General features: G+C 44.6%; 1 protein-coding gene across 1 annotated transcript in view; it reads right to left on the bottom strand.

The window, feature by feature from the left end:
* The window catches only part of LOC143988970 (24-hydroxycholesterol 7-alpha-hydroxylase-like), a 188,846-nt gene that overhangs the window by 21,501 nt on the left and 151,417 nt on the right, over positions 1-15,928 (bottom strand). The window contains exon 10 of the mRNA XM_077488932.1: positions 13,682-13,770. Within this exon, the coding sequence (XP_077345058.1) occupies positions 13,682-13,770 (89 nt within the window). The remainder of the gene's footprint in view (positions 1-13,681; positions 13,771-15,928) is intronic.

The following is a 15,928-nucleotide window of genomic DNA, read 5'->3' as shown; positions in this document are numbered from 1 at the left end:
ACGGCCGGATTGTCCGCCGAAATGCGAGTACGGCGTGCAAAATTTTGAACAAACCGAAATTCTAAGTCCGCCCGTACTGTCGGGTCAAAAAAGTATGCCGGAGGCTACACACGGGGGGATTGTTTGGCGGACTTGAGTTTGCCGGACTTTTCCACCGGATTGTTTGATCGTGTGTACGCGGCATTATGGTTTCTTTGTATGTATGGATTGCATGGGTTGTTACCAACGTGGTGACAATTTCATGTCAATAGCGCCTTTACTTAGATTTACCTATAAATATGGTGACATGTTCAGTACTTTAACCCTTTGTATATTTTTTAAAAGACTTTGTTGCAAACAAATTGTTGCAAATCCCTCCTGCTTCTGCTTCTGAAAAAGCGAATGAATTTGCATGGGATACCTATCCCTCCATCTTTTTGGAACAAGTTGTACCAAAATTACGAAGTGCAATTTTGTTGTGCATGGTATCAATGTTTGAACCTAGGGTAAAGTACAAACTACTCACCCTTCCGAAGCTGCAGGGTGGGGTGGGCCTGCCAGACTATGAGCCTTACTATAAAGCTACTCACATGGCACGCATTCTGGAATGGATCCCCCCATCCCTTCCTAAAAGCTTCCATCATGGTCAAATAGAATTTGGCTCCCATTGACCTTTGGGCCCTTCTTTGGGGGTTACAACCTCTCCCACCTATCTACCTCCTCGCCATTAACCATTGCTTCCCTTAGGCTATCGTATAACAGGGGAATGGGCTTCATTTTGTCCTCTGACCACTTTGTTTGACAACCTGCCTTTCCCCAGGGCATGGGAGCCACTATACTGGGATCATTCCAACGTTCAGCATGGCCACAGGTGCATTCTCTTATACAACCGCTACAGAGGACTGCAGCTACCCTGGTGGGTTCCCGCGATTGACTCACCACCCTTCATTTATCTACATTTACAGAAAGATTATTTGCTTCTTCACAAATACACCGCCCCTGTACTGACTATGAAAGGCTGTGTTCCCTCTCTGTAATGACCAGACATCTTCTCTCATCCCTATACTGTCTCATACGAGCTTTTACACATAATAACTTACCATCTTATACCAGGATGTGGTCTGCAGACTTGTGAAAGGACATCTCCAGAGTGAATTGGCAGACCTTGTTTCATTTTACCCACAAATCAACAATATCCTGCTATTCACAAGAAAAAAAAAATCAAGATCCTATCCCGTTGGTATAGGGATCCCTTCACGCTACATAAAATTTTCCCATCCACTCCAGCCTCCTGCTGGCATTGTGGCTCTGCTACAGGGACCTATCTACATGTTTGGTGGGAATGCGAGAGGATCCGCCCCTTCTGGACTCAGGTATTTCAATGTTATAATAAAATTTATGAGCAAACTTTATCACCTACTCCGATTGCCCTCCTCTCGATATTCCCCAGGTCTATAACATCACAGAAACTGAATCTTATCAGTTTTTTTATGTCATCGGCCAGACAGCTCATTCCATCATATTGGAAGACAACCACCACAACGGGTCTCAACCATGAATGATACTATGAGAATGGAGGAGATGTTGGCTTTAGACATAAGCACCTTTGAAAGGTGATTATCCTTTGATGTCTCACCCACTGTCCTCTATCTATATCTCCTCACGGGTGTCTTTCCAGCAGTTCTCTCTCTCTTTTTTGACCCCTCTTCCTATCTTCTTACTCTCCTCACACTCTATCTGTGCCCTTACTTGGGTTTCTTTTCTTTCTTCCTTTTCTTCCTTCCCTCTTATTTGGTCTCCCTTTTTCCTCTATTATTCTCTATATATATATATTCTATATAGTTTTATCATGAACAACAAGGATCTTCAGCTGAGAGGGCCCCTTGCAGCAGATGACAGTTGACAACAATTATAATATGTTGTTTGTTCATGGGAGTCAAGCTATGAGTGATAGCCATTAAGCTGACTCATTATCCTTGTCTACTAATGGTTGTCACTAAGATGGAATTTTAGTGTTGTTCTTTGTGATATTAGTGATATTGACAATAAACACATTTTCAACCCTAAAGGATGAGTTCACCTTTGGGAACATGTTACTATTGTAATTTATTCAGAGAGTTCTCAACTACAAATATCGACATCCTTTGCGGCTGTCGGCTTGAAGTTCTCAATGAACTACCACGGTGCTGTTGAGCCCACTGGTAGCTCATTGAGTTTTCCTGTCAGTGTGTAACTGCCTGGCCATACAGTGTACAGGCAGACAGCTTACACTTACAGGTATCTGTCGATCGATTGAGCAGTCCTTTCCAAGCTCCTACAAAAAAAGATTGGCGTCCACGCTATAGTCGAATGACGGCTACAGTGCGGACCTGAATTTCCGGGAGGCCGTCATATGACGTGCTCCCCTTTGCACGCTCCCTGCACACAATGTGATCACCGAGTCACTGAGACTCAGGTGATCACAGATCTGAGTAAGGGGCCGATCCCTTGATGTAAACAAAAGCTTGGTAATCTTTTTTTTGACAGCGTGAGGAGAAAAAAAAGCCAATCACTGGCTTATGTGCAAGGGACATCGGTCCCGAAGAGGAAGAGGAAATTCTGCCTCATCTGTGCCCACCAGTACCCCCTGCCAGTGCCCACCAGTGCCACCTATCAATGCCCATGAGTGCCACCTATCAATGTCCACCTTTGATGCCAATCAGTGCCACCTAGCAGTGCTGCCTATTAGTGTAACCAACCAGTGCTAATCAGTGCCCATTGCCTCCCATCAGTGCCCATCATTGCCACCTATGGGTGCCCATCAGTGCCGCCTCATCAGCGTACAACAATGAAGGAGAAAAATTACCTGTTTGCAAAATTTTATAACAAAATATAAAAATCAGGGATCAGCAGAGAATCTGCAAAATGGAGGCACCCATGTAAAAAGGGCCCTTAAAGCGGAGGTCCACCCTAAAGTGGACCTTCCGCTCATCGGAACCCTCCCCCCCTCTGGTGCCACAATCGCCACCTTTCAGGGGGGAGGGGGGTGCAGTTACCTGGATAATCCAGGTAACTGCACCTACTTCCGGGATAGCTCTCTGCGGAAAGGGGCGTAACTTACGCCCCTTTCCGCAAGTGCCCGCCTCTTCCCGCAAGTGCCCCGCTGCCTGCTGGGAAACACACAGATCCCAGAGGCAGCGGGGAGCGTCCTTATTGCGCAGCGCGATTCGCGCATGCGCAGTAGGGAACTGGGAAATGAAGCCGAAAGGCTCCATTTCCTGATTCCCATACCCAAGATGGCGGCGGCAGGACCCGACAGGCGACCTAGAGATCGGCTTCGGGTGCCGACATCGCGGGCGCGCTGGACAGGTAAGTGTCACTATTTTAAAAGTCAGCAGCTGCAGTATTTGTAGCTGCTGGCTTTTAAAAAAAAAAAAACGCGGAGTCCCGGTGGACTCCCGCTTTAAGCTGGACATACACTAGATTTTTTCATTGAAAGTTCATACTAACATTTGCACAAAATGTAATTTGCCATTTTGTTGTTTTTCATTCCATTTTTGAATGAATGGATTTTCAAATCTTTTGGAGTTGTCCCGAAGTTGCTGACTTTTGGATGTGAGTCCTTCATTTTATCCCTATGGTGACTTGTGTGTTGAGGGTCTACTTGCTGGGTCTGGTGGAGCTCTTGGCCCCCTGCAAGGTCACAAGAGTACCTTTGAGCATGTTATATTATGCTAGGAAACATATTGTTTTGCACTGGAAATCATCTAACCCCCCCTTACCTGAAGCAATGGAAATCTCTAGTTAATTCAGTGTTTCCCCTGCACAAACAAAAAAACAAACAAAATATCACGCTTGGGGCAAAACCTAAAAGCTGCAACTAAAAACCATCAAATATCAACTATGGATCAAATCAAAAAAATTATGTGTAAAGTTGCGCAACTTTACACATAATTTTTTTTTTCCCCTGCACAAGACTTCCTACAATGATAGAGGTTGTCTCACCAAATTTGACAAAATCTTAACCCTGTGGTTGGAGTACCCGGACACTATTATGGAGCCATCAATGTAACTGTCTCCCTAAGGTCCTTTTGAGGGTCTCTTGAGTCCACCCCTTCCCTTATTATATCCTCTGGGAATCTTACCTTCTAACCATGTCTTGAGAGACGGGTGTCCCCCATTTTTTTAACTGTATTTTCATCCTCTGCCATTGTGAAAGGTAGGATATCTGTCGCTAACCATACTGTCATATGGAGTTTATTGCGCTAATAATTCCTAAGTATAGCCTAACACAAGGCCTCTATGCACCCCTAATTGATAGTTGAAGGACCCTGCTTTAGACTGTATTGTAGAGCTATACTATATAGGTATAGCTCTGCAATATACAGTCTGTCTGTAAGTCTGTCTATGCGCATGCACGCACAGGGGGGACACGGCCAGGTTGGTGACATCACACGCCACTTTGGCAGCAGTTAGGATGCACCAATCGGGGTGTATATATGGGGGAGCTGGTGGATATGAGGCAGGACGTATCCCTCCATGGGGACGCCAAAGAGGGAACCCCAAATCAAGGGTACGCTGTACTGGTCTGTGAGCACTTTGGAATTGCTAGCAGAGGAGCCATTCCATCTATTGCAGTCAGTAATATATTTTTTATATACTATCCAGAGAACCCTTTCACAATCTGGCCCATTTACTATACTGGCACCTGCTAGAATATCTATATACCAGCGCACCTCTGTATTACTACACTTTTATACCTTTAAATATCTTCCCTATATTATCCATCAGACTTGGATGCTTTTGAATGGATGGCCAGCTTTAGGCGAGTGCCTCAAATATTTGATGCAACCAATATATTTGGTAATTTCATTTAATTGGTCATCCCCTATTTGAATTTCCCCTAATGAAGCAGCCCTTTAAAATGTTGCCTCTAATTCATATACAGAACGACGTGCCAGAGGATGTAAGGGAGTAAATACCTACCTGAATTTATTGGCTCTGTGAGGACTACTCACCCCATTTATAACTGTTATGCACTATAGGTAGGTGTAAACTCTGGCCCCTTTACTTTATATGAGGCAGCTATTTACCTTACTAATACAACATAATATATCCTGCTATGCTTCTATTCTCATGTCCACCAGACCCGTCACCTGCCTCTCGTGTCATGCACCCCCATGTATGCCTTGTTTGACCTGGTGGTCCCCCTGGCCAGCTATATGTGCTCATTTTTATGCAAGGGAACCAATTGTCCATCTGTTTTTGAATGTAAAAAAAAAATCTTATTTGTGTGTATGCACATGTGTCTATTCACACTCATGTAATAATTAGGAAAACATGTATTTGCCTGCTTAAAACTATACAATTTAGTTATTGTTTTGTCTGCATCTCCACTGGATCTATTTAGCTCCAGAAGCACTATCCAAGTGCAAAACTAGGATAGTAACCTCTTGAACCTTTGAAAATCACTTTGTTAACCCCTAATCTATAGCTGTAGGGTTGTACTTATGCAGATTATTGTACTGTATATGTTATCTCACTGGGGTAATTGTCAGATTCAGGATTCTTTTTGGCCCAATAACATAGTCTATTGAGCCCAATTGAATTCTGGGCCGTTGTTTGGTCATTGGGACACGTTTTAGTCACATTCACAGACTTGCATGTTTTTTTTAAATTTGTCTAGGTCTTTAATATTTTTCATAAATAAAAATTTTAAACTTTTATAAAGTATGCCTATGAAGTCCATTCTTTCCAATTATCCATTATGCTTCACCATATAAATGTATTTAAAAAGGACACAGAACTTCCAAAGAGAAGCGCCAACAGATGTTTCATGAGTAAAGAAAACTGTCTTGGGTTTCCTCTGGATTTGGTCATTCCGGATCAGGGCTGGAAGCTTGTAGATTCCAAAGAGTATTGGGTGGAACAGAGCCTTCAGTCCTGTGTCTGAGCTTTTCTAGTTGCCTACAGTCTGTGTGAGTGCACAGGTGTTCAATATTGTTATAAGCCAGATCTGAGCATAGCTCAGGGCAGTTGTTGCCATTTGGAGACAGAGCCCTGGTTGTTTCCGTCAGAGACTGCAACAGCTGGTGTGGTGGCTTTTTGTCTGAAGGACTTGGAAGATCAGAATGGCTACGAGGGCCTGGGAGACCGAGAGAGGGTCTGGGAGGCTGGGAAAGCTGAGGCAGCTAGCGAGTCCAGGGAGTATTAAGAAAGAACAGATGTCTCGTAGAGAATAAGCAAACCCAGGGGGGACTGGAGGGCCATATTTGGAGGTCATGCAAAAAGGTACTGCAATTGAGGATGAGTGAACCTAGGAGTCAGTTGGCTTGGTATTTTTCATTCGTTATTTTTAATGAAGAAGAACCCTGCATGGGAAACCTGCTGTTGTAAGAACTTTGTTTCCTTTTAATAAAAACACGCTGCCACGCCCTTAAACCAAAGTGCCTTTACCACCTGCCTTCTGCCACGCTGCTAGAGCCAAAAGGTAGTTTGGAAAACGACCAACAAATGGCCCTGTTTTCTATAGTGTAAACCTCACACACATTAGGTACACAGTAGGTAAAATTATGTCTTTATAGCGCTGATTATATAATGAACCCTGAACCTCAGCTTGAACAGTCTTTTCCCAATAATGTAAACCATGCACACCGTAGACACACATAGATAGAATGTGCCATATATAATGAATGCTGAACCGGAGCCACTGCTCTAAAGAGTTTTTCCACCCTACCACAATGGCATAAGCTAGGTTAACATCTGCATATATTAGACGATTCACTGGCTGTTTTTTTCTTCAGTATTCAGTGCATTTTCTACCCTGAGTATTTCCTTCCTATCACATCTGGGCAGCCCATGTGACAATAGAGTCACACATGTAGTAGACATGTGCAGAGTAAAATATTTTGTTTCGGAATTTCGTTTTCGTCCGAAAGCTTAATTTATTTAGTTACTCCCGAAATTCGTTTTTATTTATTTTGTTTTTCGTTCAAAAATTGCATTCGTCCGGAAATCCACATGAATTACGGTCGAATCTGTCTTTGAAGGCTTATGGTGTCTGTCGAATGTATAAAGAAGATTCGACGGAGCTAGTATATAGCATACTTTAGAACCCCTGTTAAAGTCTATGGGACTCCAACATTAAAAATCTAAAGTGCTAATTTTAAAGACTAATTTGCAAGTTACTGTCCTAAAAAGTGTTTGGGGACCCGGGTCCTGCCCCAGGGGACATGTATCAATGCAAAAAAAAGTTTTAAAAACGGCAGTTTTTTCAGGAGCAGTGATTTTAATAATGATTAAAGTGAAACAATAAAAGTGTAATATTCCTTTAAATTTCGTAGGGGGGGGGGGGGTGTCTATAGTATGCCTGTGAAGGGGCTCATGTTTCTGGTGCTTAGAACTGTCCCTGCACAAAGTGTCATTTATGCAGGAAAAAAAGTCCTTTAAAATCACTCGCAGCTATTATGAATTGTCGGCTCCGTAATACAGAGACCACTCATTGAAAGTCATTGATAAAAAAAAAAAAAAAGCGTGGGGGTCCCCCAAATTCAATTACCAGGCCCTTCAGGTCTGGTATGGATATTAAGGGGAACCCTGCCTCAAATTTAAGAAAGCATTTGACGTGGGGTTCCCCCTAAATATCCATAACCAGACCCTTCAGGTCTGGTATGGATATTAAGGGAAACCCTGCTTCAAATTTTAAAAAAAATTGACGTGGGGGTCCCCCTAAAAATCCATACCAGACCCTTTATCCGAGCATGCAACCTGGCAGGCCGCAGGAAAAGAGGGGGGGACGAGAGAGTGGCCCCCCTCCCTCCTGAACCGTACCAGGCCACATGCCCTCAACATTGGGAGGATGCTTTGGGGGTCTGTGACCCCTCAAAGCACCTTCTCCCCATGTTGATGAGGACAAGGGCCTCATCCCCACAACCGTGGCCGGTGGTTGTGGAGGTCTTCGGGCGGGGGGCTTATCAGAATCTGGAAGCCCCCTTTAACAAGGGGACCCCCAGATCCCGCCCCCCCCTGTTTGAAATGGTAAGGGGGTACAAAAGTACCCCTACCATTTCACAAAGAAAGTTTAAAAAATAGTTAAATAAAACAAACACACTTTTCAAAAATTCCTTTATTAAAAATAAAAAAAATAAAAAAAAGATTCCAGCGGCGGTAATCCACTCTTGCTATCCAGCGACGGACGGTCATCTCTCCAGCGATGGCTCATCTCATCCAGCGCAGCGAATACATCCTTCTTCTGTCTCCGCAGAGGAGACACTGCAAGGATTCCGTCGGCCTGACGTTTCTTATATACGGAGGGTGGGGCCACCCGTCACCTGACCCCGCCCCCCTCTGACGCAAGGGAAAACCCGGGGTTCCCTGTGATGTATGGGTGACCCCGCCCCCCTCTGATGTACCGGAAACCTGCCTGTGTTACATCAGAGGGGTGCGGGGTCACCCATACGTCACAGGGAACCCCGGGTTTCCCCTTGCGTCAGAGGGGGGCGGGGTCAGGTGACGGGTGGCCCCACCCTCCATATATAAGAAATGTCAGGCCGCCGGAATCCTTGCAGTGTCTCCTCCGCGGAGACAGAAGAAGGATGTATTCGCTGCGCTGGATGAGATGAGCCATCGCTGGAGAGATGACCGTCCGTCGCTGGATAGCAAGAGTGGATTACCGCCGCTGGAATCTTTTTTAAATTTTTTTTATTTTTAATAAAGGAATTTTTCAAAAGTGTGTTTGTTTTATTTAACTATTTTTTACACTTTCTTTGTGAAATGGTAGGGGTACTTTTGTACCCCCTTACCATTTCAAACAGGGGGGGGCCGGGATCTGGGGGTCCCCTTGTTAAAGGGGGCTTCCAGATTCTGATAAGCCCCCCGCCCGCAGACCTCCACAACCACCGGCCACGGTTGTGGGGATGAGGCCCTTGTCCTCATCAACAGGGGGAGAAGGTGCTTTGAGGGGTCACAGACCCCCAAAGCATCCTCCCAATGTTGAGGGCATGTGGCCTGGTACGGTTCAGGAGGGAGGGGGGGCCGCTCTCTCGTCCCTCCCTCTTTTCCTGCGGCCTGCCAGGTTGCATGCTTGGATAAAGGGTCTGGTGTGGATTTTTAGGGGGACCCCCACGTCAATTTTTTTTAAAATTTGAAGCGGGGTTCCCCTTAATATCCATACCAGACCTGAAGGGTCTGGTTATGGATATTTAGGGGAACCCCACGTCAAATTTTTTCTTAAATTTGAGGCAGGGTTCCCCTTAATATCCATACCAGACCTGAAGGGCCTGGTAATTGAATTTGGGGGACCCCCACGCTTTTTTTTTTTATTTATTTATTTATTTTTTTATCAATGACTTTCAATGAGTGTTCTCTGTATTACGGGAGCCGACAATTCATAATAGCTGCGAGTGATTTTAAAGGACTTTTTTTTCCTGCATAAATGACACTTTGTGCAGGGACAGTTCTAAGCACCAGAAACATGAGCCCCTTCACAGGCATACTATAGACACCCCCCCCCCCCTACGAAATTTAAAGGAATATTACACTTTTATTGTTTCACTTTAATCATTATTAAAATCACTGCTCCCGAAAAAACGGCCGTTTTTAAAACTTTTTTTTGCATTGATCCATGTCCCCTGGGGCAGGACCCGGGCCCCCAAACACTTTTTAGGACAGTAACTTGCAGAATCTTTTCTCTCTGTCGAATATTTTCTCTATATAATCTTGGACTAATAGAGGTAAGGTTAGGCACATTCGACCACAGGTTCTATAGACAGATTGTTATTGTCAGGCCGCGTACACACGGGCGGATTGTCTGCCCAACTTAGTCCGCTGAACCGTGTTTCAGCGGACAATCCGCTCGTGTGTGGGCTTCAGCTGACTTTTTCAGCGGACAGTCTGACGGACTTTGTCTTTCGGAATTTCCGTAATTTTGTCCGCTGAAACTTGGTTTTGTCCGTCCAAACTTGGTTTCAGCGGACAGTCCGCTCATGTGTAGGCAAGTTGGACGGACTAAGTATGGTGCATGCTCAGAAAGGATTTACACGGCCGAAGGTTGCATTGCAGTGTATTGGACGTCGTTTTTCTAGTCCCGTCGTACGTGCTGTACACGTCATCGCGCAAGTTTTCAGCGGACTGTCTGTTCATCGTGTGTGGTCAAGTCCGTTCATTCAAAATTTGGACGGACTGTTGGGCAGACAATCCGCCCGTGTGTACGCGGCCTCAGAGTCATGTCGAATCTCCTATTCTATATCGAACTGTTGTAACAATGAAAACGAAAATAAAGCATTTATTTATGTCGGATCTTTCGTTTTTCGGATTTTGTGCTTTCGTTATCGTTTGTCAAAACGAAAACGAAAATAGCTGAAATTCTGACGAAAATGCATTCGGATGAAAACGAATGCACATGTCTAACATGTAGGCTTATGCACAGTGGTAAATGACAATCCATTCCTTCCCTCCTCTGTCCACATCATGTTATTGACAAAAAAAATAATAAAGCTTCCATTTCAAATTATATACAATATAAAATATTTAAAAATACAGTATATAATAATAAATATCTAAAATATATATATCATTTAAAATATATTTGTATGCTAATTTTAAACAGTTTATTGATATAAATTATTTATTTTTACTCTGTATTCCAAAGAATGTCTTTTTTTTTTATATTTTAAATGTGACCAGCAGCAGAGGACTACACGCTTCTCCTGCCACTGTTTCCCTGCAAACCGGCTGGGAAAAAGCTAGGTCATATGACAACAGTACATTGATTAGGAACACAGAGACTTAGATTTTTTTTAAATAAAATAATTACAGTGCCATTATTTCATCAGGTTAGGCAACCTGTCAGAATGTGTAACGGAAGTGATGTTTCATTGCCGCCATCTTGCTGCAACCCGCACTCCTCCACAGTAAGGATACACTGAGAGGGGGGCAAGCAGACATCTTGTTACACCCACCAGAGTTTTGCATTTTACACTTATTTTTAACAGTAAAATGATTGCCTTGGTTGGCCTTTGATTGCCTTGGTTGGCCTTTCCTGTTTGCCACATTGAGACACATGGGATTTCGGGACCCCTTTCTGCCGGCTATCCAACACTTATATACTAACCGCACAACTCAGGTTAAGACTCCTTTCGCTTTGTCTCCCACTTTCCCGATAGTGAATGGGACCCGCCAGGGGTGCTCACTCTCACCTCTATTGTTTGCACTGTGCGTTGAACCCCTGACGGCATCCAGTGTCCCAGTCTGGGTGAAAGAGTTTAAACTGGCACTGTTCGCGGATGATGTCATACTCACCCTGACCCAACCTAGGATCTTACTGCCTAACTTGCACACTGAACCTGACACCTATAAATCCCTCTCAGGCTATAAAATAAATGCGACCAAATCGGAAACACTCCCAATTAATATCCCAGCATTGCTTCCCCTATCATTGGAAGACTTCAGCCCTGAAATATCCGGGCGTTCAGATTACCCCGTCCTTTACCACTTTATATCAAGCAAATCTCCCCCCCGTTTCATTCCATAAGGCATCTCCTGCAAAAATGGAAGACCCACCATATATCCATCTTGGGGAGAGTGGCCTCTGTGAAGATGACCATTCTTCCTAAACTCCTTTATCTATTCCAGACACTGTCTATCCCAGTCCCTTATGTACATATAAGAAAGCTTCAAGCAGACTTGGTGGGGATTGTCTGGAACTATAGGAGACACAGAATACTCTGCTCGGTCCTGGTGGTATCGCGCTCTCGCTACTATCAAGCGACTCAATTGCGCGCCCTGATCTCCTGGTTTCCCCAATGATCGTATAACAAATGTACAGAAATTGAAACGCTATGGCTTGCGCCCACACCCCCAAATAGCTTACTCTGGAATGCGAGCGCGGAGGTGGACCAGGATAGGCTGGGGTCTATGTCTCAACTCAGATCGCTCTGACGCAAACTATCCCATGCATATGGGCTGAGCCCTTTCCTCTACAACCCCAGGATGCCTGCTGGTCTCACCCGCCAGATGTCTTTGCCCTGGGCAACATGAAACTTATTCCACTTCGGCCACTTGGTGGACCCTAGATCACACAAATTGCTATCGTTCACTGAACTCCAGGGAAAACATGACTTGCCTCACCAGGTGTTTTATGGCTATTTGCAAATACGTCACTATGCCCCATCCTTTGCCCCAAATCTCCAATTCTCAGCACCATCCCCCTTTGAAAGCTTAATACTAAAGGGATCTGCATGCTGAGGATTGATTTTTGACATATACTGGCTGCTCAACTCCTATTCCATTGCCAGGGAAAGCATGCCTACATGCTTAGATTGGAAAAGGTACTAGGAGAGGAAATTCTGGAGGTGATGTGGTGGACCATCTGGTCTCAGGCGGCAAAAAGAACGCATATAAAATTCTCAACTTTTGGTACCTGAAACCGGACGTGCTCCACGCTATCTACCCCTCTAGCTCGGATAGGTGTTGGCGTTGCCAGGGAGACAAGGGAACCCTCTTCCACATATATTGGAGCTGCCCCAAGATAGTGCCCTTTTGGACGGGAACACAGCTTCTGTTGTCCCGTCTTCTTGGAGTACAGGTCCCCATGATTCCAAAACTCCTTGGAGTATCACCCTTACAAAATTACCAAACCATCCAAAAAACTGCTTAGACATGTCCTCACAGCTGCACGATGACTGGTCACCCTCCACTGGAAGCGGCACTCCCCACCCTCCCAAGAAGATCTGTACGCTAGAATAAAAGATGTAGAACTAATGGAAAAAATGACAGCTAGATTACAGGAAAGGCTGGAAATGCATGACAAGGTCTGAGAGGAGTGGCACGGCCGGGACCCTGAGCCAATGGTTGAGCCCCTACCGTTCTCTCCCACCTTCTCTTTCCTATCCCACTTCTTCAACTTTCCTGTCCCCCTCTTTCTACTTTCTCCTCCTTTCTGTTTCTTCTTATCCTCTTTAGGCCCCATAATGGCCTATGGCAGACTCTACTTAGTATCTAATAGCTTACAATATGTGTTAGCTATGACCTTATACCAACTACTACACTATTTACGGTTACTATGTATGCACTGGCTATACTACTGCTCTAGTGATACATGTAAATTATTGTCCAGTCTATGTTCCTCTATTTGCTGATGACTAATAAAAACGTGTAAAATTCAAACTCTGGTGGGTGTAACAAGATGTCCACTTTCCCTCTTCTCAGTGTATCCTTACTATGGAGGACTGCAGGGTGTAGCAAGGTGGCGGTGATGGAACGTCACTTCCGTTACACATTCTGACGGGTCGCCTAATCTGATGAAACAATGGCACTGTAATTATTTTATTTAAAAAAAAAAAAAAAGTCCCTTTTTTCCTAATCAATGTACAGCTGTCATATGACCTAGCTCTTTCCCAGCCTCTTTGCAGGGAAACAGTGGCAGGAGAAGTGTGTAGTCCTATAATGCTGGTTACATATTTAACTTCCGTTGCACATTCTGACGGGTAGCCTAATCTGATGAAACAACATCATCCATATACAGAAAGAGAAGGGATAATGTAAATAAATAGTGTGTGTATAGTATCACTCTAAAACAACCAGTCAGATACCTTTTCTCATTTTCCAACCTGCACCAGAACAATGGCAGCTGGGTTCTGACTGGGTGTTACAAGGTTCACTTCTATTTTATTTAGTAGCAGTTTTTATTAACAAGCCCTTTTCCATGTCATGAAGCTACACTGACCTGCCAGGACACGGATATTTCCCTCCACCAAAGCCTATAAAGCCAGCCGGAAATACATTGTTGTCTACCATCTCCTCCGTCCAGCGTTCCTGTGGGAAGAAAGTAAATTTTTTCCAATGAGGCCTTAAAGTGGTTGTAAACCCTCACATATACTTAGTGAAGGTGATACACAGAGAGGAAACAAATCCTCCTACATAAGTTGTATCTGTATCTGCAGTCTTCTCTTCTCTACATCCATCCAAAGAAGAGAGCTCAGAGAGCTGATTGGAGGGAAGGGACCTACCCCCCCCCCCCCCCCTTCACACAGCACACAGGAACAGAGCTGAGGCTGCCAATCAGCTGTCACCTTTTTTCTCTTGGTGTCAGGAAAACTTGTCAGAAGTTAGTCATGCTGATAGCAGAGGAACCAAACAACAGTCAGAAATTACACTTATGGCTTCTAATTGAGGCAATTACAAGTTCATATTTCATAAAAACTTTAAGTAAATAATTACAACTTTCTCTTTGTAGACAAAATAATGGCCCTTGGGGCAGTAGGCTCCATTTAAAAATGGTCACTGGTTTTTCGCTCTTTTAGAAACAAATTTGCTTACCATAACTTATTTTTAAATTCACTTGTAATGCGCCTTTGAGCTTGGTAGAGATTTCACTATGCCAAGAGAATATAATTCCATAGCTCAGCCCTCTCCTGTACATCATAGTCCTCTCTTCTTCTGAGAGTGTCTAATTACTCTAAAGCCTCATACACACGATCGTATTTTCCACAGACAAAGCGTCAAACTTTTGTCCGAAGGGCGTGTGCCTGGATTTTGTTTTGCATACAAACGACACACAATTGTCTGCCAACAAACACAAATGTAGTGGCGTCATAGTCGTACTGCGTGGTTTTTCAGCTCTTTAGTGCCACCTTTGGGCACCTTCTGCTAATGTTGTGTTTGGTGAGCATTGCTTCCAAGCATGCGTGTTTGTACTTTGGACTTTTGTCTGATGGACTTGTGTACACACGATAAGAAAATCCGACAACAGACTGTTGTCCACGTAAAATTTTAAAGCCTGCCATCAAACATTTGTCAGTGGAAAATCCGACAACAATTGTCTGATGGAGCGTACGAACGGTTGGATTTACGGTCAACAGGCTGTCAACACACAATTTCGTACGAATCTTTACTCTTGTAGTCAGTTCACGCCACTGTAGCATCTGAGTTTTGTACGTTTCAGGGAGAGAGTAGCTGTATAGGGGGTATAATGGAATATGGGGTAACAAACATTTGCGCTGGGAATGAGAGAGTTTGTGCTAGGAGGGGTCGTTTTTTGGGGTGAGAGGGGGAAAATTCTGCTCTTGGAAAAATCTGGCTTGCAGAGGGAATTTATGCTTAGAGGTGTAAGCATGCAGATTGGTGCTGGACTTTTTTTTAACTGCTAGCCAACCAGCCGCCGCAGTTATACTGTGGCAGGTTGGTATGGCTGTGCAAATTGCCATAGGTATACATCAGCTCTTAAAAACACTATTGCAGGCGTGCACGTGTGCTTGCAGAGTGTCCATGGATCCGATGCGCATGCCTGGTGAGCGCGATGTCCATCGGGTATCCGCGATTGCTCGTGACAGAACGAGAACATGGGTGTTTTGTGTAATCACACAAATCCCAGTTCTGTGAAGGGAAAGGAGACAGATTGTGTGTTCCTACTAAGTAGGAACAACAATATGTGTAAGAAATATGAGCCACCAGCGCAAAAAAACAATATTGTGTGAATTATTATGTGAATTATTATGTTTGCTGCAGTCAAAAATGCATTCCACCCTAAAGGTGGAACTTTAAATATTAACCACTTGCCGACCGCCGCACGACGATGTACGTCGACAGAATGGCACGGGTAGGCATATGGGCGTACCTGTACGTCCCTGCCTTCCCGCGGGTGGGGGGCCGATCGGGCCCCCCCCGGTGCCAGCGGCGGTCGGTATCCGTTCAGGAGCGATCCGGGATGAGGGGGCGGCCATTCGTTCATGGCCACCCCCTCGCGATCACTCCTGACGAATGGAAGTGAAGCGTGACATCACTTCCTCTCCTGTAATGTAAACACAGGCAGAGGAAGTGATGTAATCTCTCCTCTGTGTCGGTATTTTTCGTTCCGGCACAGAGGAGAGAGGATCGGTGAGTTGCACCAACACTACACAATACAGTAGAACATGCCAGGCACACTCTCACCCCCCCTTCACCCCCCGGTCACCCCCCCAATCACCCCTGCACC

The sequence above is a fragment of the Lithobates pipiens genome, unplaced genomic scaffold (assembly GCF_037356315.1).
Source record: "Lithobates pipiens isolate NorthernLeopardFrog02 unplaced genomic scaffold, aLitPip1_a1.2 Scaffold_18, whole genome shotgun sequence".
NCBI lineage: Eukaryota > Metazoa > Chordata > Amphibia > Anura > Ranidae > Lithobates > Lithobates pipiens.
The sequence above is the reverse complement of the archived record's forward strand: the minus strand, read 5'-3'. Positions and strand labels throughout refer to the sequence as shown.